At 45.8% G+C, this 23,225-nt stretch overlaps 1 protein-coding gene across 5 annotated transcripts in view; it reads right to left on the bottom strand.

The window, feature by feature from the left end:
* The window catches only part of CAMK2B (calcium/calmodulin dependent protein kinase II beta), a 198,676-nt gene that overhangs the window by 69,842 nt on the left and 105,609 nt on the right, over nucleotides 1-23,225 (bottom strand). For all 5 annotated transcript variants that reach the window (XM_048512579.1, XM_048512580.1, XM_048512582.1 and 2 more), the window contains exon 5: nucleotides 20,877-20,942. In XM_048512579.1, the coding sequence (XP_048368536.1) occupies nucleotides 20,877-20,942 (66 nt within the window). The remainder of the gene's footprint in view (nucleotides 1-20,876; nucleotides 20,943-23,225) is intronic.

Raw genomic sequence — 23,225 nt, 5'->3', positions numbered from 1 at the left:
GATCTGAATTCGCTGTCTGAGCATTCACAGGAAATACACAGTCAACAAATACCTAATCGTTAGTCTAAACAGAGTTTTTCTTTTCCCTACTGTACATTAGGCTGAGCACTACCTTCCTTACTTGGGCATTGGAGCTTACAGTGTTGCTAGCATGGTCTGGATTCTGTTTCGGAAGAGAGATGTTGTACGGCAGTTTTAAACGTGATCGTCTGCAAATGTCTTTGACAGAATATGCCAGTTGACACCTCTAATCTCAATTAAGATGGCATTTGGCTTACTGGAGATCACACTACAAATCCTTTATTCAATTAAAATAAAACCAGCCTCTCAAGTGCTGGGGATTATCGAGAAGGAGGGCCTTGGCAGAAGGAGGAACAGGACTTCGACCTCTTATCCCCCAAAAGATTGGCTGCTGCATTTAACAACCGGCCTATGTGAAGCAACCTAACTGAATGTCTCTGGTTGCATACGAGATCAGAAGTGATGGGAAAGGGGGCAGTGTGCTGCATGCTGGGAACTGTGTTGCATAGTTTAACTCAGTCTGTAGAAACAGGTCCTTTAATGTCGGCTATGGGATCCCAAGGCAAAATGTGAAACTTCTTCTTTGGGAGACTGGAGCACAGTATGGCTATGATCCAAAAATAGCCCTGTCCTTTCTCCCAGGGCTAAGCTGGCAGTCACCTGTGCACTGTGAGAAGCTTGCCAAGTTCAATGTGCCAGAAGAACTTTGGCTTTTGGCCTAGCACATGTGATAATCTCTCCTTGAGTGGGTGAGTCTAGTGACCATCAGAGAATCTCTTGCTACTAGTGATTTTCTCAAGCTTCAGCATTTGAAACACCTGTTTCGGCTACCAAAACCCTATTCCTCGTTTTAGTTCAACAAGTTAATATTGGGTAAAACGTGCTTACCCAAGAGATAGGAGCCAATTTTTTGACTGTGTGTGTAACAGAGAGGTAAGCTAGGTACCTTGTCATTACATTTTGGGCTTCTTATTCTTGAGAGGAAGAGAAGGGGAAAACATTTTTCTTCACTAAAAACTGATATTGGAGTGGCTCACGCTACACAAATACAGTCCTCTGAGAGAATAATATTTTTCTTACTGGAGGCTGACCCTCCTTTCACTTCTATTGATTATGTATTCAGAGCCAGTCATGGGCGAAGGACGCATGGTTCCCACTTAGAGGTTTTTACAAAATATTGAGCTACTCAGGAAAAGGAAGTTATTTCTATAATAAGAAATTAAAAATGCGACATACTTAAAAGCAACACCCAAACCACATATTAATGTGACACATTAATGGTTTAAAATAAAGTATTAGATTGAGATAGCTCTAAAGTATACAGACAAATTAGGAAAAGGGGATGAATGTGCTCTATCTAGGGAAACAAAGAACAATGAGTTCCTCTGTAGGAAGCTGAATGCCAGTCCCTAACCAAAGCAGGGGAACGGTCCATTGGTACTTACCCTGAAGGGGCCTTCTCCTGTGATGCTTATTTCAAAGCATCTTGGATGTGGTGGCACAGGGATTTCAGAGAGAGGGCTTTGTGAAAGGGTGTTAACGCGGAATTCATGTCTTACTGGGCCAATTGATTCCAATTCCTTTGATTCTCACGGTTACGCTTTGGTACCTCGGAGGGTCTTAGCTGCTAGGGTGTTGTGGTGAGATCGACATTGGGGCCTGGTTAAGGGCTTGGTCGGCAGACTTTCTCACTCCAAAACAGGTAGTCTCTACCTATGATTACCATGGTTCTAGGCTGTTTGGGAAGGAATTAGATGCCGTCCTGGAGACTAAGGGTAATAAAAAATTCATGCCGAGGTATGTTAGGTCAGATCAGGGATCCTCCACATACGAGGGTTATAATACCTTCCCCACACAACGCATTAATAATAACTGGCTCTGGCTCCCAGAGACGGCAGGCGCTATGGCCCCTCTAACAGCAAAACATCAACAAACAGCTTTAATCCCTCTCTCAAGAAATAATATAACAGGGAAGTAACAAGAACAGTGTAATAAACAAGGATAACAGAACATTGAAACGCCAAGAACTTCGGAATACAAAACTTCATCAACTGTTGGCTCCATCTAAGTCTGCCATGAAGCAACTCTGAAGAGTAACTGAACTTCTATTAGTATATAGCTATCCCTAGGACCAACTGTAAGGACTACACTGGAGACTGGATATAATCCGAGGGAGGGCCAATATGATACCCTCATCGCCCCACAGGAGAAGGCCATCTTCAGGGTAAGTACCAATGGACCGCTCTCCTGAGTAGGCTGCATTTCGGGCATCTCTCGGATGTGGGACCTCCCCGAGCAGTGTCCCTTTAACGGGTGGGAAATCTAGGTCTCCAAAGATATGCTCCAGCATCGCTGTGCCGAAGGCAGTCTCTCGCTTTGCCAGACATGGCATGTAATCTATAACGCTTAATAAAGGAAGAGGCTTCAAGACCATGTAGCTGCCTTGCGAATAACCTCTTCTAAGGGGATGTGGCGTCAAAATGCATTGCAATTAGCTGCGGCACATCTAGTAGAATGGGCAGTAATACCAGAAGGGACTGATGCGGTGAGATGCCCTATATGCCTCACTAAGCTGCAAGATCTAAGTGTGTAACTTAGGGATGCCCTTTGACATCTGGGTCTCCCAGATTAGCGCTTTTAGGGCGATGTTTCAGTGAAGAGACTCGTAGTCCTACCTGATAGGTCTGCAACGTAATTCATAGTAAGTACCCCTTCAGCTTCCGCGGACGTCCAGCGAATGCCAAAGAATCTCCTTAGGATGTGAAGGAGCTGGACAGAAGGTAGGGATGATCGATCTCCGGCTTCCAGATGAAAGTTGATGAAGCTACCTTTGGGACGCAATGTGGGTCGAGATGCATAACAACTCTGTCCCTAATGAAATATGCAAAGTTGAGAATTGACTGAAAGAGAGCTCGGCAACTCTGTTTAATCTTCGAAATGGGTAGGATGATGGTAATTCAAGTGGAATAGAAGCTCATTAATGGATCCACACTTCAGGTCCACTGGATTGAATTGGTCTCGAAGCGGAGGGTTGGTAAGGGGCCGAAAGTACCAAAGTTGAGCCTCCACGACGGGAACCTGTGTACCTCATGGTGGTTGTTTCTGTGAGACAACCCTTGAGGGAATCGAATGATGTCGCGGATGCCTGGACATTAAACCCCTTGAACCTTTGGCCATATTGTCGGGGTAAGACCTGCAGTAAGTTGTTCGCGTAGAGTGGAGCTTCTGAGGCTCTTCTCGAACCCGGATTGAAGGAAGCGAAGCACCTGTGGAACCAATAAGCATTCTTAACGGATCAATGTCGCTGGATTTCGAGCCCAGGACAGAAATGACTTCCACGTAAGAATCCATAAATTCGGATTGTAGAGGGTCATTCAATGGACGCGACAATAATGGTCTATTACTCCCAGCGCGGAGTAAACTCCTCCTGGCTAAGATCTTGCATTCAAGAGCCATGCGGTCAGACAAAACCCAACTGGGATTGGGGTGCAGTATGGGATCCCTGAGACAGCATGTCCTATGGGGTGGGGCAGACGCAGAGGAGGGGACACGGTTAGTTGAAGGATTTTGAGGGAAAACCACGGACGCCTGGGCCAGTTCAAGGTGCCACCATAGCACCACTTTGGTTTTTTCTCTGACCAGATCTCTCCTGATCAGCTTCGAATGACCGGAGCTCGGTGGAAAACGCATATAGAAGTTACTCTTGTGGCCAGGGCGCTATTGTCAGGGCGCTTCTACTGCCAATGCGCTCCTGTGGAAATACCTGGTGAAGAACCGCTGGAAGTTGACAATTCTGTGCGGAGGCAACAGATCGATGCTGGGATTGGGCCGTAAGGTTTGAAATCGATTAACTGGAACAGGTCTGGATGAAGTTTCCATCTCGGCCTCGACCACTGTTTTGTCGTGGCTCAACCAGTCCCCGCTTTGTACGCTGAGGTTCCCCTGACATATGCTCTTGGGCTGATAGTGACAGAAGATGGGTCTCTCGCCCAGAAAATCAATATTTCCACTGCTTCGTCCGCATGAAGACGGGGATCTGGATCCCCCCTGATTGTTCACAAATGGGCCTTGGCCGCGAATGTTGTCGGGTGTAATGGACTAATAATAGATGACAACCCTGGATCTGATCCTGAAAGTCTGTAATGCTAGAAGTATGGCTCTCTAACTCCAGCAGGATGATGATGGGAAAGCGAGACTGCTCTGGCTGCCCAGATCCCCGGTGCCGAACTCTCCTGCAAGGGAAGCTTCTTCCATCCAAAAAAAGACTAAGGCGTCGGTGTACAACTGTAGTCTGGTGAGGATAGATGTAAACTTTTCCTTTGAAAGGTTCCGCTGATGGGACCACCATCGGAGGGCCAGTACACCTAAGCTGGTTGGGAATCTGAAGTGACCTGTCCCTCCCTTCCTCATTATGCAGAATTGATGAGGCTGCAGAAATTGCTGGTGTAGGACCCGTAAGGCGGAATCTTCCCCACTGTAAATAACATACATCGGGATGACCGGATATGAACAGCCCCATCAGCTTGGCGGAAGCTGGAGAGGGAGGGAAGCCTTCCTGGCAGATAATACAGGAAGATAGCTACTCAGATCGCTTGGATCTGTGTATCTTCACCATGGGAATGAAGAGTCACAATTGTGCAACAGTATCGATAATCGCACCCAGATAACGTTCCATGCTGCTGTGGTGGGGAGTCTAAGAAACTCTTCTGCATGTTGACCAGAAACCCGTGGTGGCGGTTAAGCCGGCCAACAGGACAGCCAGCCCAGGTCTCAAGAGCTTGTTCCTCTGGATCCCGCACTCCAATCAATACATGTCGTCAGAGGTAACGGGTGAAATGTGTAGACCTCTTTCCCGTAGAGCCGCTGATGGGGCTAGCAGAATCTTCGGTGAAAACTCCTCGGTGCCGCGAGCTAGCCCAAATGGAGAGTGGCCTTGTATTGAAAATGATCCAGTCCCACGGCAAATCGGCGGAACCGCCTTCAGTGTGTGAGATGGATTGATGGGTATATGAAGATATGCCTCCGCCAGGTCGAAATAAGCGATGTCAAAAAAGTCACCTGGGCGGAGGGCCTCTGTTTGAGCCGTAAGTGTTTCCATCTTGAAATGCCGAAGCTCTGATGAATCGTCGCTTCACATATCGAAGGTTCAATATTACGCCAATCGCCGCTCTTTTTGGGCACGCTGAAAAAAAAAAATGAGAATAAACACCGTAAGAACGTCTGGCGGCGATATGGGTACAGGTTCGATGGCCTGAAATGTAAGCTTAGCAGATGCTGGATGGCTTCTGTTGTTCTTTAATTCTGTCCAGATTTCGCATTGGGGATACTGCTCTGGAATCGAGCGTGGAAATGTTGAAAACTCCAGCAGGTAACTCTGATGATACGACTTCCTCCCTCTCGGCCCACCAATCTATCGTATCGCCACCCATCGGGTGGTGAAAAAATTGGAGACTCACCTGCCCGACTGGGACGGATTTGTAGCCAGCTCTGGAGATCTGGGAGGTAGCGTTCCTGCTTTGGAATACCGCTTTTCTTCACCTGTGTTCGGCTTGGACGAGGACGGGAGGGACGCAGTGAGTTGTTGAAGTAGTTTCTGCCTACGAAAAGGCTGTTGTTGTTGATGTTGCTGTTGCAGCCGAGGAATCCAACGCCTGGCCGGCCTCCTGGGAGCCCTAGAGCCAGTGTATGCGTTGCTGTGCTAAAGGAAGGGTATTATAACCTCCAGGTTGTATGTGGAGGGGATCCCTACAGATCTGACCTAACATACTCTCGGCATGAATTTTTTTTTATTACCCTTAGCTCCTCCAGGGACGGCATCTAATTCCTTCCCAAACAGCCTAGAACCATGGTAATCATAGGTAGAGACTACCTGTTTGGAGTGAAAGTCTGCCGACCAAGCCCTTAACCAGGCTTGTCGTCTCACCACAACACCTAACGCTAAGGCCCTCGAGACCAGCGTAAGAGAATCAAAGGTGGAATCGGCCCAGTAAGAGACCGCAGTTAACACCCTTTCTAAGCCCTCTCTCAATCCCTGTGCCTACATCCAAGATGCCCGAAATCGCCTCCAGGAGAACCATTCATGTTCATGGTTGATAATGGAATTAGGGAGGAAATTCCTTGATGAGCTTAACCTCCTACCCAACAGTGTTCTGGGATGCTTGGAGGAAGAGATCTGGGCAGAAAGAGTACCCAGAACATTCAATCTCCTAAATACTGTCATAAGACTAATAAACTTGACACTACAAAAGAGTGAGGGTACTGCAAGTTTGTTATTCTCTAATGGACAAGGGAGCCTCCTGGTTATTGCCCGGCATTGTTGGTCTTCTAGGATTTTCTCCGACCTAGATGAATATCTGCGAGCAGTGGGCTTGGATGACGTGGACCCCACTTTGGCCGCCCTTGTCTGTGCAATAGCGACATTTTATGCCTACTGTCTCGGCCAATACAACAACTGCATTACTGTCTCCAGTAAGAACTGTGTGATATCTATTCAGTCTGTCTCAGTAAGGCGCATAAGAATCTGGTGGCAGCAGTTTTTCTTCATGACCATCTAGCGCCCTCTACTGTCCTCCTGTGCCTGATTTCTGGTGTGGCTTATAACTTTGTAGATAGCATTAGGGATAGGAATGTTTAGCTGTTATAGGACCCCAGCATTGTATAAATGTTAAGTTTTTCTGTGAGTAGTAGTATTATACCCATATTGTTAGTTGTAGTTTGGGCCCTTTCTCAGCCTCTGTAGGCTAAGGTGCATTAAAGGATTAGTTAGTTAGTATTAGTGAGACTGGACCCATTTTTTTGTGCAGGAGCTTTGGTCGGGCTGCTTTAGAGGGAGGGAGATTAGTAGGAAATGGGGGCGCCTGCTTTGGGGACTGGGAATCCCGGTGGTAATGGGCGGGGTAAATATAGCGGTAGGCGGTGGCCCAGGATTATAGAAGGCGGATCGAGATATGGGGAATGCTCGTTCAGCCTTCTTGACCTCCTCGGACCTATCCTTCGAAGAAAAATCCAGGGATGGCAGGAGTTCAGGAATACTCCGTCCAGTCCTCCTGGTGTTGATAAATGCCAGGGTCCATTTAATAATAAAACACGCCATACCTCCGAGATTTTCCTCGGAGGCCAATGGCAAGATGGGACCTGGCTTGTGGTCACCGGTGGACCCGGTGCGTGAGCAGGTGAGACCGTCAGCCTTGGTAGAGGTCGCGCTTCCAGGCTTTCAGCTAAAGTGCCTCCACCTTCGGGTCCACGAACCCGGGGCCGGGGTGGGAGATGGCAATGTTCATCCGTGATTCTATCCCCTCTTCAGGGCTGCCCCCAGTCCCTGAGATCTCTGGCATGTGGAAATGTGTCGGTTTTGGAGTGGTTGGCCTTGGAGAGGTTGGCTTCGTTCTCTCCTGGTGTACCGGGTCAGCCTTCTAAGCTGCACTGGAGGCAATAGCCTCGTCATGAGCTGCTGGAAGAGTGGTGGCAGACTGGGCATTGCAGGTGCACCCTAGACTTATAGTCTCATGAGGCGACTTCAATGTCCATGTCGACACCAAGCCTCGTCAATGCAGCTGCTTGCTTGGACCCTAGTGTCATCCATGGCGACACTGGGCCTCTCCTTAGTAAATTCTGGCCCCACCCATTGAAACCCAGCCGGGTCCAGCAGGCTAGGATTTGGTCTTAGGGCTGTGGGATTGATATGGTCGCGTGTCCTCTGTCGAGTAAGAGGTGCCATGGTCCAACCATTAAGCCCCTGAGGGGTTGAATTCGGGTGGACCTGCCACAACTTACCTCCCGTCTAGGCTGACTGGGCTTGATGGCTTATGCCCCTTCGCTTCCAGCGAGGAGACTCCTATGGATCCCACTTGGCTTCCTGAATGCTCTGCGGGATCCTGCCCCTGCCGGCACACCTGGCGATGAGTAGGTGGGATGACTGGTATCTCCCGGCTTTCCGATGCCATCGATGTTGTTGCCCCCCGGCGCCTCTCCTGCTGGTCCCGGTAGTTACCGTGCGTGGCTCCATGGTGATACCGGAGGAGCTCCGCCATTACACGAAACGAGGCACTCTAGACGGCTTCGAGCGAGTTTGTGTGAGGAAATCTCCAGAGTGGACGGAGCCAGCGCTAACATCTTAGTAGGACGGCTTATGAAAGCTCTTATGAGATGGCGGCGAAGGAGGCGTAAGAGAACTTTCTTCTCCTCCTCTCTCGCAGAGATCTGCTAGCTCTCCACGCCTCTAGCACAATTATTGTTTCAGTTATAATTCGGTCCCTTGACCCTCCTTATCCGGGAAGGCTCTTGTAAATCATCAATTGGCTATTAGCTGTAGAGGCATTTTATTAGCTTCTTTGCAGACAAAATCTCTGTCATTCGGCCAGGATCTCTCCCTCCACCTTTGGACTACAATGAGTGAACTGGAGGCTCCCTTGCCGATCTTCCGGCCCTTTGTTTGGCTCCAGTTCTCCCTTGCTCTCCTCGAAAATAGTCATTGCTGTTGACAGGGCCCTGGCTGCCATGTTAGGACCTACTACTCTGCTCCTTCTTGGATCCGGTTGCCCCCTCCTGGCTTATTAAAACCTGCCGGGCGGAGCTAATGACCCCCATCTGTTGAATATCATCAATAGCTCCCTTGAGCAAGTGAGTTTTTCCGGATGTGGGTTGAAGGGAGGCAGTGGTCCTACTTCCACTCTTGAAAAGTGCACCATCGCTAGATCCAGGGGATCTGGCCAATTACCGCCTTCCGCCTCCGAATCTTCTACGTTTCTGGGGAAGGTAATTGAGAGAGTAGTGTTGGAGCAGCTTCAAGGATGACCACCATCGGCCTTTGACCCCTTGCCTGAGTCCGGGCTTCCGTGCTGGAGCAATCGGACGGAGACGGGTTCTCGCTCGCCGTCACAGATAATGCGCTCCGACCTCCACGTAAGATGCCTCTAGGGAGCGCTGCTGTCCCCGCTATTATTTAACTTATCTATATGCGACCACTCTGCTCAGCTGGTACATGGAGCTTTGGGCTGATTTGTCACCAGTACGCTGATGACACTCAGCTCATTCCTGTTGATGGAGGGGGAGCTGTCACGGCCCCTGCAGCTCCTACAGCATTGTTTGGAGTAAGCCGGTCGCTGGTTGGCTTACAGCAGAGCAGGCTGAAACTGGAATCCATCGAAGACGGAGATCCCTTTGGCTTGGGCCGCAATGGGAGCAGGATTTCCAGCCGCCGGAGTGGGAGGGGGGGGACCATTTTAAGGCGCCCGGCCCCCTCTGTCCTTAGTCTGAAGGGGTCCCACCTGGATTGCGCCTCTTTCAATGGAGGGTTCCCAGGTGGGCCCTTGTAACCCAGACTGCATTTTTCCATTCTTCGGCAGGCCCTCGGGCGGGCTGGCCCTCTCTTCCTCTTTCAGGCAGACCTGGCCACTGTGATCCATGGAACGGGTCACCTCCAGGCTTGACTATTCATTGTAACTGCAAGCTTCTACGCTGGCTCTTCCCTATAAGCCTGGATTCGGAAACTGAAACTGGTCCAACATGGCTGCTGCGTTTGCCTGGCACAGGAAGGCTTCTGTGATTACATATGTTCTAACCTGTGCTGCGCCAGCTGCACTGGCTTCCAGTGGGAATTCGAATCATCTTCATAAGGTGTGGGTTTTAACCTTTAAGGCCTTTACGCTGGCCTGGGACCCCTGCGTGATCCTTGAGAGACCGCATTACCCCATATACCCCTACTGCGGGCCTCATGCGATCAGCAGAGGCCAATTTGCTGGCGGTTCCTGGGCTCCTCGGGATGATCGCTAAGGTTGAGTTTCCTCCACCATCGAGGCTGGGGACCTTTACGGCCCTGGGCTCCCAGCCACTGGTGGAATACTCTTCCTCCAGTTGTCCAGGGCCCTGGCAGGACCTTTGATGAGTTCCTGCAGGGCCTGTAAAGACCGGGAAGTTGTTCCACCGGAGCCTTTAGGAGGTGTCCAGTCAGCTGGGAGTGGCCTTCCCCACTCCCCGCTCCTTCCCCTGCATCTTCTTGCACATACCATCTGTTGCACTTTACCACCTATTATCCTCCCAGAGAGTAACCTGATCCCTCCCTTTTCTTTTACTGGGGTGATCTAAATTGAATTGGCCATAATAGGGCACCTATTATGATGCTAACCGCTGTTTTTAAGTAGCTTTTAATGGTTTTTAGTATTATATTGTTATCGATTTAATTAATTGTATATGTGAATGTTGTTCACCGCCCAGAGCCCCCAGGGGATGGGGCGGTTTATAAATCGAAACAATAAATAAATAAATAAATAAAATAAATAAAAATAAAATTACTTTTCAAAATTAAAAGAATGGCTTTTAAATGTTATAGTCACAGTGAGGAAGTCACTAGTGATATCCTGTGTGCCTGCCAATGAGTGATACCAATATTCATGCAATATCCACAAACTACAATTGAAAGACCAGAAAAGGATGGAAACACTATAAATGCCATTACTGTGAAAATACTGGGGTGGGGGGTGTTCTCTCTTTTGGAGTAATGTCAGCTTTTTTGGAGTAACGTGCATTTATGACTTCATTTGTTGCAGACAAGGATAGATCTAACATTAATTCATCTGTCTGATAATTTGTACGTGCACTTATACTAGAGGCCTACACAACATTCTGTACCAATGAATTACCTTCATTAACTGTCAGCTAATTTCCTCTTGCTTGCCTCAAAACTGTTGTTGATCAGTTTCATTGGATGATCTCCAAATTCGCAACTTTTAGTTTCGTTTATTCAGTTTTTATCCTGACTCATCAGCAAAGTATTCAAGAGGGTTTCTGGCCCCTCATTTTTAATTTTTAGAGTGAACGTTTTTCTCTGCTTACTTTCTCGATGGTTTATGATTCACTTGAAAAGTGGTGTTGGAGGAAAGTTTTACAGATACTGTGGGCTGCCCAAAAGACAAATAAGTTGGTTCCAGATCAAATCAAGTCTAAACTCTCCTTAGAAGTTAAAATGACCAGACTGAGGCTATTGTGTTTTGGTCACATTATGAGAAGGCTAGACTCAGTGGAAAAGACAATAGGAAAAGTTGAAGGGAACAAGAAAATAGGAACACCCAGCATGAGATGGATCAACTCAATTCATTTGAAAGACCTGAGCAAGGTTGTTAACAATAGAATGATTTGGATGTCAGTATAATTCATAGGGTCACCATATGCTGGAAGCAACTTGCAGGCTCAACAGACACAGTTTGTGGTAACAAACCTTTATCTTAACCACTGCAAAGGTCAAACAACACCCAATGCTAGAGTTCCACAACTGGAATTCCAGAAAAAGGTTATTTCCTCAATGCTGTGGCCCCAATCCATATCAGCTGTCTCTTCCATTGCCAACAGCAGTTTGCTAGGACCAAAATACTTGCCTGGAGTTCCAACCATAGCACTCCCAAAGTCAAGGGATATTTGGTCCTTAAGGTTTTTTAAAGCTGTAAATTCAAACCTTTTCCCTTACAGAAGGTGACCCATCTCTTTGATTTTGTGTTGCCCTCTTTTAGTCTCTTCAGCTTTACTATATCCTTAATCAGGTAGGGCAAGCAGAACTACATGCAATGGTCTCAAGATGTACCAGATAGATAACAGCACTACGATTTGTACTTCGAGCATATAAATGATTGCATAAGTTAAAAAAAAAACACCTTAAATCCTCATGCACATGGTCCACGGTGAGGAGCATTCCCTACCAAAAGCCATGATATGATATCAGCACACAGGCTTTATGAGAATGACAACCGTACTCTCAAACGTTGCCCTTTTTGTCCAAGTCCAGAGGAGCATCCCTCCTGCCATCAAACAAAATGGATTCAGGGGATTTTTCAAGTTTGTACACCCAATTTCTACTGTTCACTGAGCAATGTCATCACCAGGACCAGCTTCAGCAACCGAGACCCCAAGCAGATCCCAGAACCCCTCCTTGTCTGGGTTGATGGCCATGCACCGCATTCACTTTATTGAATCACCTTTGACCTTGAATGCAACAAGCAAATGCTTTGGTCCAAACAGAAAATGGGCCAAGAGTTGGGGAGGAGGGATTTGGTAAACAAGATAAAAAGATGCAGACCAGAAGGGAGAAGGAGAGAAAGAATATGCGCACACAAGCACGAGGGGGAAGGATGGAAAAGATGAAATGATGAATGCTAATAGAATCAAGCCAACTGCTTTCATTTCTTTATTTCTGACATGAAAAGAATAATTGCTGGTCCCAGGGATGCTGGAACTGATGGGAAATCTAGGTCAGGCATCACCTTGTGTGAGACGGGTCTCAGGTTTCCCTACCTGCCTGCCCCAACTGGTTGTGCTTGAGTTGGGTTCAGAGGAGAAATATTTTATCATGCAAGTTCAGAAGACTGGGAAGAAACCAATTCTGAATATATCCCCCAATATGCCAAAAATAAAAGGAAACTGGCAGGGTTGAGTGTTGGACCTGTCCAGGTTCAATCTATTTTGGCAAACACCTACACTCCCACCCAACATACTGAGAGGGTGAAAGGCATATATATATACTGACCTTCAAGTCCCTGTGCACAATGGCATAGTGGTGAATGTAAGTTACGCTTTCTAATATCTGATGGATACAGTGACTGCAAAACAAAACGGGAAGGGAGGAAGGAAGGAAGGAAGGAAGAGAGAAGGCAGGTTGGGGAGGAGGGGACAGACAACGAGGATTGGGGGGAAGTGAAGAAGTCATACGCGAGAGACAAGTAGGACAGGTATAAGAAGAAAGAGAGAGCACAAGGAGGTTATAGAAAAGGGTGGTGGAAGAAGACAATTGAAATATGCATGACAAGAAACAAAATCCAGAGATTAAAGGACAAAGGGAGGTGGGGAGGGGAAGATCCACCGGGACACACAGATGGACAGACAGAAAGGGACAAGGGGCAGGGTGGATATGGGGACGAGAAAAGGAGAGAAACAGTGTTGTGAAAGCTCAGAGACCACAGGGGGTTATCACAAGGTGTGTGCAGATGGCTGTTAATGGCACCAGGAACAGTGTGCAGTCAGGGTCTGAGAATGGGGGAGCAGAGCCAAAGGAGACTTCCCTTCCCTCCCTCTCCCCACCCACCAAGAGATCACGTGGGGCTACTGAAGTTGTGGAAAAGACCTCCGCTACTAAGGGAACAGCGGGCAAAAAGAGCCCTGCCATTCAGCTCAATTGTAACTAAAACAAATAACAGGGGGGAAAGATCCCCTTGCAAGTGATTAGGGAAGGGAAGAAATCCATGACATTAACATGGAAACAAGAGGATACCAACAGTGGGTATGGCCAGGTGCTTGAAGGAGCAGCATTGGCTCACAAGAGGTATTCCTGACGTGCAGAACCATCAGCTGCTATGTTCTTGGATTCACCAGGCAGACAGACCATGCCCAGGTAACCCAGTATAAAACCATGTGCACTGGAAATACCCTAGGGAAAGCACTTTCCTCCAGAATAACCCCACACTCAGTGTAGTGGTGTAAACCACTTCATCCAAGATGGGCCAGAAATCTCCTTTACAGGAACTGGCATGATATAAAAATGCTAGCACGTGTGGACTATGGGGCCTTGACCCATGTGGGCACGTTCCCAATATGGCTTTAGCCCACCTTGATGCTCCAAAACTAGGCTCCTACTCACAGCTCCTTTCAACCCTATTCTAATATAAGCCTTGCTCTGCCAGACATTAGGCAGCGCTGGGGATATTCTCTCAACTGTGCATTTCTCAGTCCAGGCCTCTGCTCTGAGAACCCTCTGCCTTTGCTCTGCCAATGCTTCTCCTTTCCAACCCTGAGCCACACTTTTCCCAACCAGATTCTGTGCCTGCTGTTCTCGTGCCACAGTTCCACTCTTCAGTCTTACCTGAATATACGTAATTAATAATATGAAAGGTTGAAGGTTTTGTATAGACAAACAGCCTCTATAACTTTTCTCACTCAGTACAGATTAAGAGTAAATTTAATCATTAAATGGCAATTGTGTTTGCCATATGTATACTATGTGCAGCACTAAGCACCTTAAAGTGAGAAAGGGAAAATCACACCTACAAACATATTAAAGGACACGTTAGGGGGACATACAACAGAAAGCCGTCACTTGCCTGAAACCCCTATGTTCACCGCCCATCCCCAACATTTGCCTTTCAGGCTACAAGGGATTTAGCACTACAAATAAGCACCACAATTAGTTCTAAGGCTATGCCATATTAATATACCTCCATTCAAATCTTTAATATTTTATTTCCTGGCTCATGGGACCTTGACACTCAACACTCTTCCTCATGATTCCTCATGAGCCCTTCGGGGACGGGGCGGGATAGAAAATTAAAGGGACGGGGCGGGATAGAAATTTAAAGTATAAATAAATAAATAAATAAAATAAATGATTGCCAGGCTTCCTGTGTGAGGCATGGGCAGGACCTGCTGCTACCTTATTGTTATCCTGATTCTGCTGCTCATGTTTTGGCAGTCTTTAAATTCATCCTATCCATTCGTCTCCAAAGTAATAGTTGGATTAAGGGCTGAGCAAGGTCATTTCACAGAACTCTTCAAACATTTATAGACCCCCTTTTGTTTGTTATTTACTGGTGCCAAGCATGTACTGGATACAAACAGTTTCCAATTTGAGGCTGTATGCTTTTATTTAAGACAGCGATAACTTTGCAGGGAGAGAACAAACTCTTAACACACACGAAAAAAGCGTAGAAAGGCACATCTGGAGGATTGTGAAGTACACAAACATGCACAAAGTCGGGGAGAAAAGACAGAACTGAAAAGAATGGTTTAGACTGGAGAAATGGTGGATGTGCTTTTAATCACAGTTTTCAAAAGATAAAACAGCCCTGATGTAGGCAGAACAGCTAAGATCATGAGAAAGATCAAAGGAATTTAAAGAGAGGGATGCATTTTGTTGTCTAAACAGCTATTACTGATGCTAAGGGAAATCCAACTAAAGAACCAATTGCATATGGTTCTAATTGTAAGTTCTTTCTATTTATTACATCATTAAGTCTTGACTGAACAAGAGCTAACATTTACAAGGACAAATTATGCAAAAACCCAACTTTATTGTAAGACATATTTGAAATAGTGTTATGAGCCAATGAACTTGCATTTGGCCTCGAGGACATAAATAGTTTGTGTATTTCATAATCTTAAACCAACCTTCATTACATTACAACTATACAATTATTCAGGTTCCAAGAATCTGTTTTAAAAATGGGTATGTGTGTTCGCGTGATATTTCATGAACTATGTAGGAGAATTCTAGACATGGGATAGAGAAGAACCCACTAAACCAAATAGTCTTGGTTCCCAAGGAATCCAAAGAAAGAAGAAACTGAGAGGATGATAGATGGTCATGATGCTTGATCTAAAATGGGATCAAAACTCCTGACTCACTGGACGCTTCTGCAGAATGGAATAAGAGAGGAACATTGTAGCATGAGAGGCTTTGCAGTATCACTACAAGGAGAGAAATGACACCTTGAGGACACAGGCCACATTAAAGGTGACCAAGAAATACAAAGAAGCAAAGTTTGAGATGCTAGAAGAGGGACCTAAATGTCCTGAAAATGGAAAAACACATGAAAACCAACTCTGCAGAAGTGCTATGACTACCATGGCTCCCCTGTCCTTCCTCACTCAATTGTTATTCCATGATGCCTCTGAAATAATTTTATTACCCTGCAAATTCAGCTAGGAGCTTGAAAATCAAGATGGACTCAAGATGGACTACTGTTGGATTTTGAACTTCAGCTGGCAATCTCAGGGGGCTGAACAAGGAACATACCTGATGAAAAACATCTTAAAGGTCAAGCTATACATTGAGAGCAATCTTGGGGTACCAAGTTTAAGCTACAGAAAGGAAACTGCATGTTTGAATGCTCCCATGTAAAATACTTCACTGTAAATAGGCAAGACCAACTCCCATGGCAACTTTCCCTAGGTACAGAGTTTTTGATATGGGGAAGCATCTCAATACATAACACTGTACCTCAGTTCTAAAGAAAAAAGACAAAAAGGGAAGGGTGTGATAGTTGTATAATATTACACATTGTAATGGATAATGGTAGAATTTATTTTCCCTCTCACAACACGAGAACATGGAGTCACCCAGTAAAGTTGATGCATAGCAGATTCAAAAATGATAAAAGGAAGTAACTTTTCACAACTTGCATAATGAACAGATGTGGTGATGGCTGCTTGCTCAGGTGGAAAGATAGTTTGATCAACGATTAAGAGAAACCGTCACATTGAGAGGAGGGTCACCTTTGAACCCTAGCTGCTAAAGAAGAAATGGCAAGGAACGCCTACTGCCATGCCCCTCTTTGTGAGACTCCAAGAGGCATTTGGTTGGCCACTACATGAAACAGGATGGTGGACTAAATGGAGCTTTTATTGGATCCAGCTGGGCTCTTAGGTGTTAGAACAATCCAGTCCAGGAACAGCTACATCACACTATTTTCTGAACATGTCTGGTGAGTTAAGATGGGGACCAAGTGTTCAGATCTCATGAGTTCTTGCTTCAATTTTCTCTGCAAACCTTGCTGATATAACACAATGGCAAAGCCAGGACTGGGAAATACCCAACTTCTTCATGGCTGATCAGGCTATCAAAGTTGGGGCCACTTAAACATCTTAAATGTCAACACTATACAAATTACTCCTAAAAGCACAGTAATGGAACTCTTGCACTTGGGCATGGTCAAAGCAGTAAATTCAAAGCCCAAAGGCAGTCTTCTTGCAATAGCTGGAAATTATTCTCTTTTATTTACAAGTGCCAGAGGGGGCACAGATCTCTAGGCCTTTTGACAGTACAGGTTGCAGTTTGCTGACAATCATTTTGCATATTTTTGTTGTTGTTCCTTGCAGAGAGAAATAAGAAAAAGAATAAGGTTCTATGTCTCCACAGTAATGCCCAGGATGAAAACCTAGGGACAGATGTTGGCCCCATATTCCAGAAAGAAATCCAGACACCTAGCAAAAGTCCTATTCCGCAGATGCACGGAGCTCAAAGTTCAATGAGATTTGGACAACAGAACTGATAACAGCATGGCAAATCATTGCTCATTTGAACCTGAGAGGCAGGGAGAAGCATAAAAAGATTTGCTGTCCACTGGATAAGGTCTGTCTCAAAGTGCATTAAGCTCCCCCAGTCACCCAACATTCATTTTCACTTCAGGGGCTACAGAGGACAGGAAAGAGTAAAGTAAATAATAGGAAGTCAAAGTGTGATCTGTAGGATGAAAGGAAGGAGAAAAGGCACACATCAGTGGAGCTAGAAGGGAAAGAAAGTGAAAACCAAATCTAGGAAACCGATGAGACCTCCTCCCAAAGGACTCCTTTAGTCTTCTTCCTCTTAAGTTATTGAGAAATGATACTACTACTATTCCAAGCACACACCCACTGCCATCACAAAAACAGCTTTCTGTACCATTTGGTGAGAAATACTGCCATACACTATCAGTCACTGCCGATATCAAAGGCTACCCCTTGTAGCACCCACAATCCCATCCCACTGAAACAAACACATTTCTATATAACCTGGCCCTCTTACCTATGCAAGCCTTTACAGTCCTCTAGAACTTGATATGTTGCCCAAGACTACCTGTCTCAGCACAGTCACCTTCACAAGTGGATTGCGTAAATTCCTTAATTCCCTCAAAATATTGCCTTCGGATGTCGTCATTTAGTGTGGTGGATACTACTAGTTTTAGCTATATCTGGTCTCTTTAGCTGGCTTAGAGCTACCCAAGCTTAGTACTGGGAATGATACTGTCGACATTTGTATCCCTTCCTTAAGGAAAGCAAATCCTTAGTTTAGGCAACTTGCCAAATTACCAGATGTGCTAAAGGGAAGGCAGTCAGTTCTTACACGGCACGCTGCCATACGGCCCAGTGAATTTTATTTAGGTTCTATTTGTGATAGAAAGCCCAAAACTTGCTGCAGCTCAAGAGTGCCACATGGAGTGTCTGGGATTTTAGACCCCCAGAGATTTACATTCGAAGGACCCACTCACTTCCATTCCACTTTGGACCTCTCTGGCAGACATAATTCCTTTGAGACAAAGGATAATCCACTTTGAACCAGAACCATTACCAGATGCTTCATGGAGGCAGGACTACACACCTCTGCTTGGTAACAGTAAACTCCAATATCAGTGATAGAGCATTACATGGGATTTACGAAAGTTTGTCACTCTTAAGAGCTTGTCACTCTTAGATAGGAGGCTGGCTTAGGTCCAATTTCATTTACCAAAAACATCTGGACATTTGGAATCTTTCTTTGTGCTTTCAGTTTTCAGCCTTCTGTGGAAACTGAGTCCACAGGGAGTTGGGTAGGGGTTAATGATTACTTTGACTTCTTGTTACTGCAAGGAACTCTGCACATGCTGTGGAAACTCTGCCCATGCTGTGGGGGACCTGCTACAGCCTAAGTAATGTATATTTAGCTTAGTTATTTCACCTGTATTGCTTTTCATTTGAACACCTCTGTGCTATTGTTATTGTGTGCTTTTCCCTGTATTGTGTTTTTGCCCTTTCTACACCACCTTTTGAACCCAGTGACCCTTTCCCTCCCTCCCTCTCTTTTATTATACACTTTAAAAAATAAGGGCTTTTTTTTTTGCCTCGCTTACTGCACATTATTACTCCGGGATATTTCTCTTAATGTCTTCCTTGCATACTAGACAGCACAGGTGCTACCTAGTTGAATATAAAATATTTTCCAGGGTTTCCTCCCTGTAACTTTGTTATAGCTCTAGTGTTGCTGGAACAGTGCTTTCTCAACAGGTCAGTCTAGAAGTTCTCAGGAGATCCCAAGTGGTGGCAGCAGGTTACCCGGGTGCTTTCCTTGGTTTAAGGGAATTTCCTAGCAAGGAAAGACACCATTTCCCCCTTCCTACTGCAACACATGCTGTATTTGCGGGCACGTTTTTAGAGTGGTATCATGGTCAAGCCACTATTTCTGTCTTTTCCACAGTCAGCTGCAATGGTGGAACCAGTTACTCAGGTATTCTATGCCATTCATATTGGGTGATCTATGAACTAGGTAATGTATTCCTAGCAATTATGTCCTCTTTTGTGGCAAGGAAACTTTGGCCAATTCCAATGGAATCACATACAGGGGGAAAGGTGGTTTTAGTTAAGGGGTCTCTGGCTTGCCACCAATTCAAAGCCAAAAACATAATACAGGAATTCATATTAAGGGGACAGAACGGTTGCAGCCCCTATGCCATTTTAGTATGTTGAAAGGGAGGAACTATGCAGAAAGCAATAGGGAATGAGTCACATAGGAACAGCAAAGCCATCGATCACCCTTCGGTATGATCTCTGACCCTGACATGGTTCTTCCATACAATCTCACTCCTTCTCAACCTCAAAAGTTCCGTAAGATAGTAGCAACTGCACCAGTCTTTTCACATATGAGTCAAACCTCAGTGTGCATTTCCTACACAGCAGGTCAGTTCTCAGCAACTGTTCCTTCTATAGGAGAGGTGCTAGTTCTGTCCCCAAGCTTTGCTGATACCCTTCAATCCCAGCCCATAGCCACTGCTCCTTCATCACTCAGTTGATGAGCACCTACTATGACAGACCACGAACATCACCAGTTACCCTTCCAGCCCCGGATTCTCAGCAAATGCTGCACTTCAATGCTAATGCTGTCCTTTAACCTGACCACTCTTGCACTCCCCAGCTCTTTGGCAAGAAGGGCTAATTCTCTGGGTATAAACATACAAGATGCAGGGAGATCCATTAACCTATCTTCCCAGTGTTTATAAATACTAATAGAAGCCATGCAGGGGATCCAGTCTGAATTGTGTCTACGGGGGAACCTGGATTAATTCTTCCCCATGTATAACTGTTATAATCAAAGCCCCTCAATCCCCCCCCCCCCCACATGCTGCTGGGAAACAGATGGACAGGCCACATTTTTGTCTCTCTTTACTGAAGATTAACAGCACGGGACTTGGTTTCAACTAGTGAAACTGTGAGGGTTAAACCTCTCCTCCCCTGTGTGCCCCAACTTGAATCAGGGCTCTTCATGGCTTCTGTTAGCATTTTCATAATGCTATTAAGAACCTGTTACAGTATGACACTGAGCTACTGTGATCTGCCCCAATTTTTTCTTCCTCCAGTGACTTGTAGTCATGCGGCATTTCCATCCACAATCCCCAAACAGGCTAACTAAAGGGAGCAGGGCAGTATCTTATTGATAAACCCAGCATAGGGAAAAAGGAACTCTATCTGATACTGAACCAGGTTCAGGAAGAAGTACTGTCCTTTGCTTCTGTAATGTTGTGTCCTGCAAGTGCTACATCATTTCAGGTCCTAGATCCTCAGCCTCAAGTCCATTTCACATTTCAGCTGGCCCACTAGTTAAATCTGTCTTCACTGCCAGTCTTTCCTTAGAGTAAAGGAGCTGTGGTGGCCTTACTTGGTTAAGGTCCATTTTGAAACAGATTTCTGTCAGGGTAATCAGATGCAACAGAGGAAGAAGCTCCTGCACCTTGTGTAGAAGAAGGAATTCCAGTATTTCTCAGTGCATGGCACTCTGACATAACAAACAGCACCTTCCAAAACTCAATCTTCTCAGAAGCCCCATCCTCTGCTGCAATCGGATCATTAGCCTGAGTAGCCATAGCGGGGTTCTGGATGTGGCAGGGGCACATCATGGCAGCCACTGGTGCCAAGGGGATACAGATGTTTGCTGTAGCCTTGTGATACTTTTGAGTCCAACCCCTCATCCCAGTCATGGATGGGTTAATGTTGCACAGGTACAAGCTGGCATGGGATCAGGGAACAGAAAGAAGGGGGTGGAAAAGGGTAAGGAAGAAGGTTGGAGTGGGACAGGTGGAGGTGGAGTTACCACTCACCTGGCATCGGCTTCACTGTAGTATTCCCTGGCGACGATATCTTCAAAGAGCTCTCCACCCGTGACCCTGAAACACAACACAGATCACGCATCTGATGAAGTGAGCTCTCATCCACAAAAGCTTTTATCACAATGCCTCTGCTAATTTTTAAGGACTCCCTTGTTTGTTTTTATTGCTACCTCCAAAAATGCCGTTAACAAAGACCTTGGTTTGTCCTGCATTTGAATTTTTGGTCAGAATACCCCTATGAGAGTCAACTGGCACAGCACTGAAAATATAAAGAAGTTTACTGTAGCATTCTTCAAGTGCCGTTTCCTGAACTTTCTTAAATATAACCCCCATAATTGACCAGTTAAGAATATTTTTGTAACTAGCAAATACCTAACAGCACTGATCTTCTCGTATTCAATCATTTACATAGCTTAAGACTGCAATACCCAGAGACAGCCGGTAATATGACTGGCACTTAGAAAATCCTGAAAAAAGTGATGATGGAATAACATGGACTTTTATGGCAGACAGTGGATTTCTAAAAGATTGTACCGATACTGCCAAATGAACATAGTGCTGTCAATGATGGGTGTGATTTCCCAGAACTTCAAGCAAGCAACTTTGCCTGCGCACGTGGATTCTTGATAGTTCAGGCTAGCCCAATCTCATCAGAAGCTAAGCAGGGCTGACCCTGGTCAGTATTTATATTGGAGACCACTATTGAATACTAGGGTTGTAATGAGGAGGCAAACCATGATAAGTCACTTCTGAATGTCTCTTGCCTTGAAAACCCTATGGGGTCTCCATAAGTCTGTTGTGACTTGATGGCAAAAAAAAATGGCAATAAGCATTTGAGTACAAGAGGCACCATTTTAGACAGAAGGAGTATTTGTCAAGGATGACAGTGTCAACTATATGACAGGGAAATGGCCTGGTTCGGTAGCTACAAATATACCAACACTTGTAGTAGTTTATGTTTTTTCTTCTCAGTAAAATATCTATTGGCAAATTCCAAGACAGTTATGATTAATCTTTTAGAGTTCTAACTAGGTCCGCAAGGAGGCAAATGAGAGGCCAAAGAACAAAGAAGTTAGATTTCTGTAAGAAAAATAATGACTTTGCTAATTGGTCTCCAATAACAAATTTATCTCAATTTCTTGTTGTTACAGAGTTCAACATCTGCCTTGAAATGTTTATGAATGATCCAGTTGCTCCAAAGCTAAAAAAAAAAATCAATATGCAAGGACTCTGATGGGGCAATCTAGCGTTGATGGGAAAGGGGATGGAGGGTGGAGTTGGCACCACTACTAAAACACTGGCTAGTTGTTAGATTGTGTAGTTGACAAAGTTGTTTGGGCACAATTATGTTACGAGAATGATGGGTTTACACAGTGTTGTGTGTGACAGGTTGCATCTGTGTGTATGAATGAGGGAGCATATGGAAGAGTAAAAAATGGAAGGGATATAGATGTTCTACACACGCCCATCGTATCTGCAAATCCTTCACTGGTGGTTATTGATCTCCCTTCATGAGTCTTACCAGAAAGGATGCATTTGAAAGATTTAGAGGGAAGGAGCAATCTGAGAAACTAATGAACAGGCAAGTCACTGAGGGCTGAGGGGGGGAAAGATTGTCTTTTAATTCCGTATTTTCTCATTATGTCATAAAACTCTTGAAATGTCATTTCCACATGACAGAAGATAGACCGCTGAGCCAAGTGGGGAGACTTGTTCTTTTTTACCCACACAGAAAGCTCAGCCATCTGGTGACATGGGTGGATAGCATGCATGCAGTCCTCAGAAGCTCCATTTTGAAAGGAGGCTTCTGGTTGACTTTCAATACAGGACCAGAAAAGACACTATATCGTATCTTTGCCTCATTAATTGTTTTGTTTGCTTTATTCATTCTTATCTCACCAATTTCAAATGCTTATAGAGGATCCTTGATTGAACAGTAGCAGACTTTGACGGACAGCACACAAGGTGGTGCTGGACCAAACAAAAAGAAGAAAAGGCAGAGGTGGAGATTCCACGGGGACGTATGCCCTGGGTGGGCTGCTGTTCAGTCACATGGGGGGCAGAAAATTGACTGACCACACACACCCCTCCTCCTTCCTCCCTTGGCCCAGCCTCGCCGCGGCCCGCCAGGCTGCTTCTTCAGCTGGCAGAGGCTCTGCCACAGGGCACCCCTCGGTCCCATCCTGCCAGGCCTGCGGGCCATATCCGGCCCACCGGATGACCCTGACTAGCCCCCCTGCTGTGCTGGGGAGCGAGGCGCCTTTGAAAGCCCCACAGAAGCCAGTTGCCTTGGCTGCCAGCTTTTGCGGGGCTTTCAAAAGCGCCTTGCCCCCCTGCCTT

Source organism: Sphaerodactylus townsendi, linkage group LG12, assembly GCF_021028975.2.
Source record: "Sphaerodactylus townsendi isolate TG3544 linkage group LG12, MPM_Stown_v2.3, whole genome shotgun sequence".
NCBI classification, from domain to species: Eukaryota; Metazoa; Chordata; class Lepidosauria; order Squamata; family Sphaerodactylidae; genus Sphaerodactylus; species Sphaerodactylus townsendi.
Note: the sequence above shows the minus strand (reverse complement) of the source record. Positions and strands in the feature narration are given on the sequence as shown.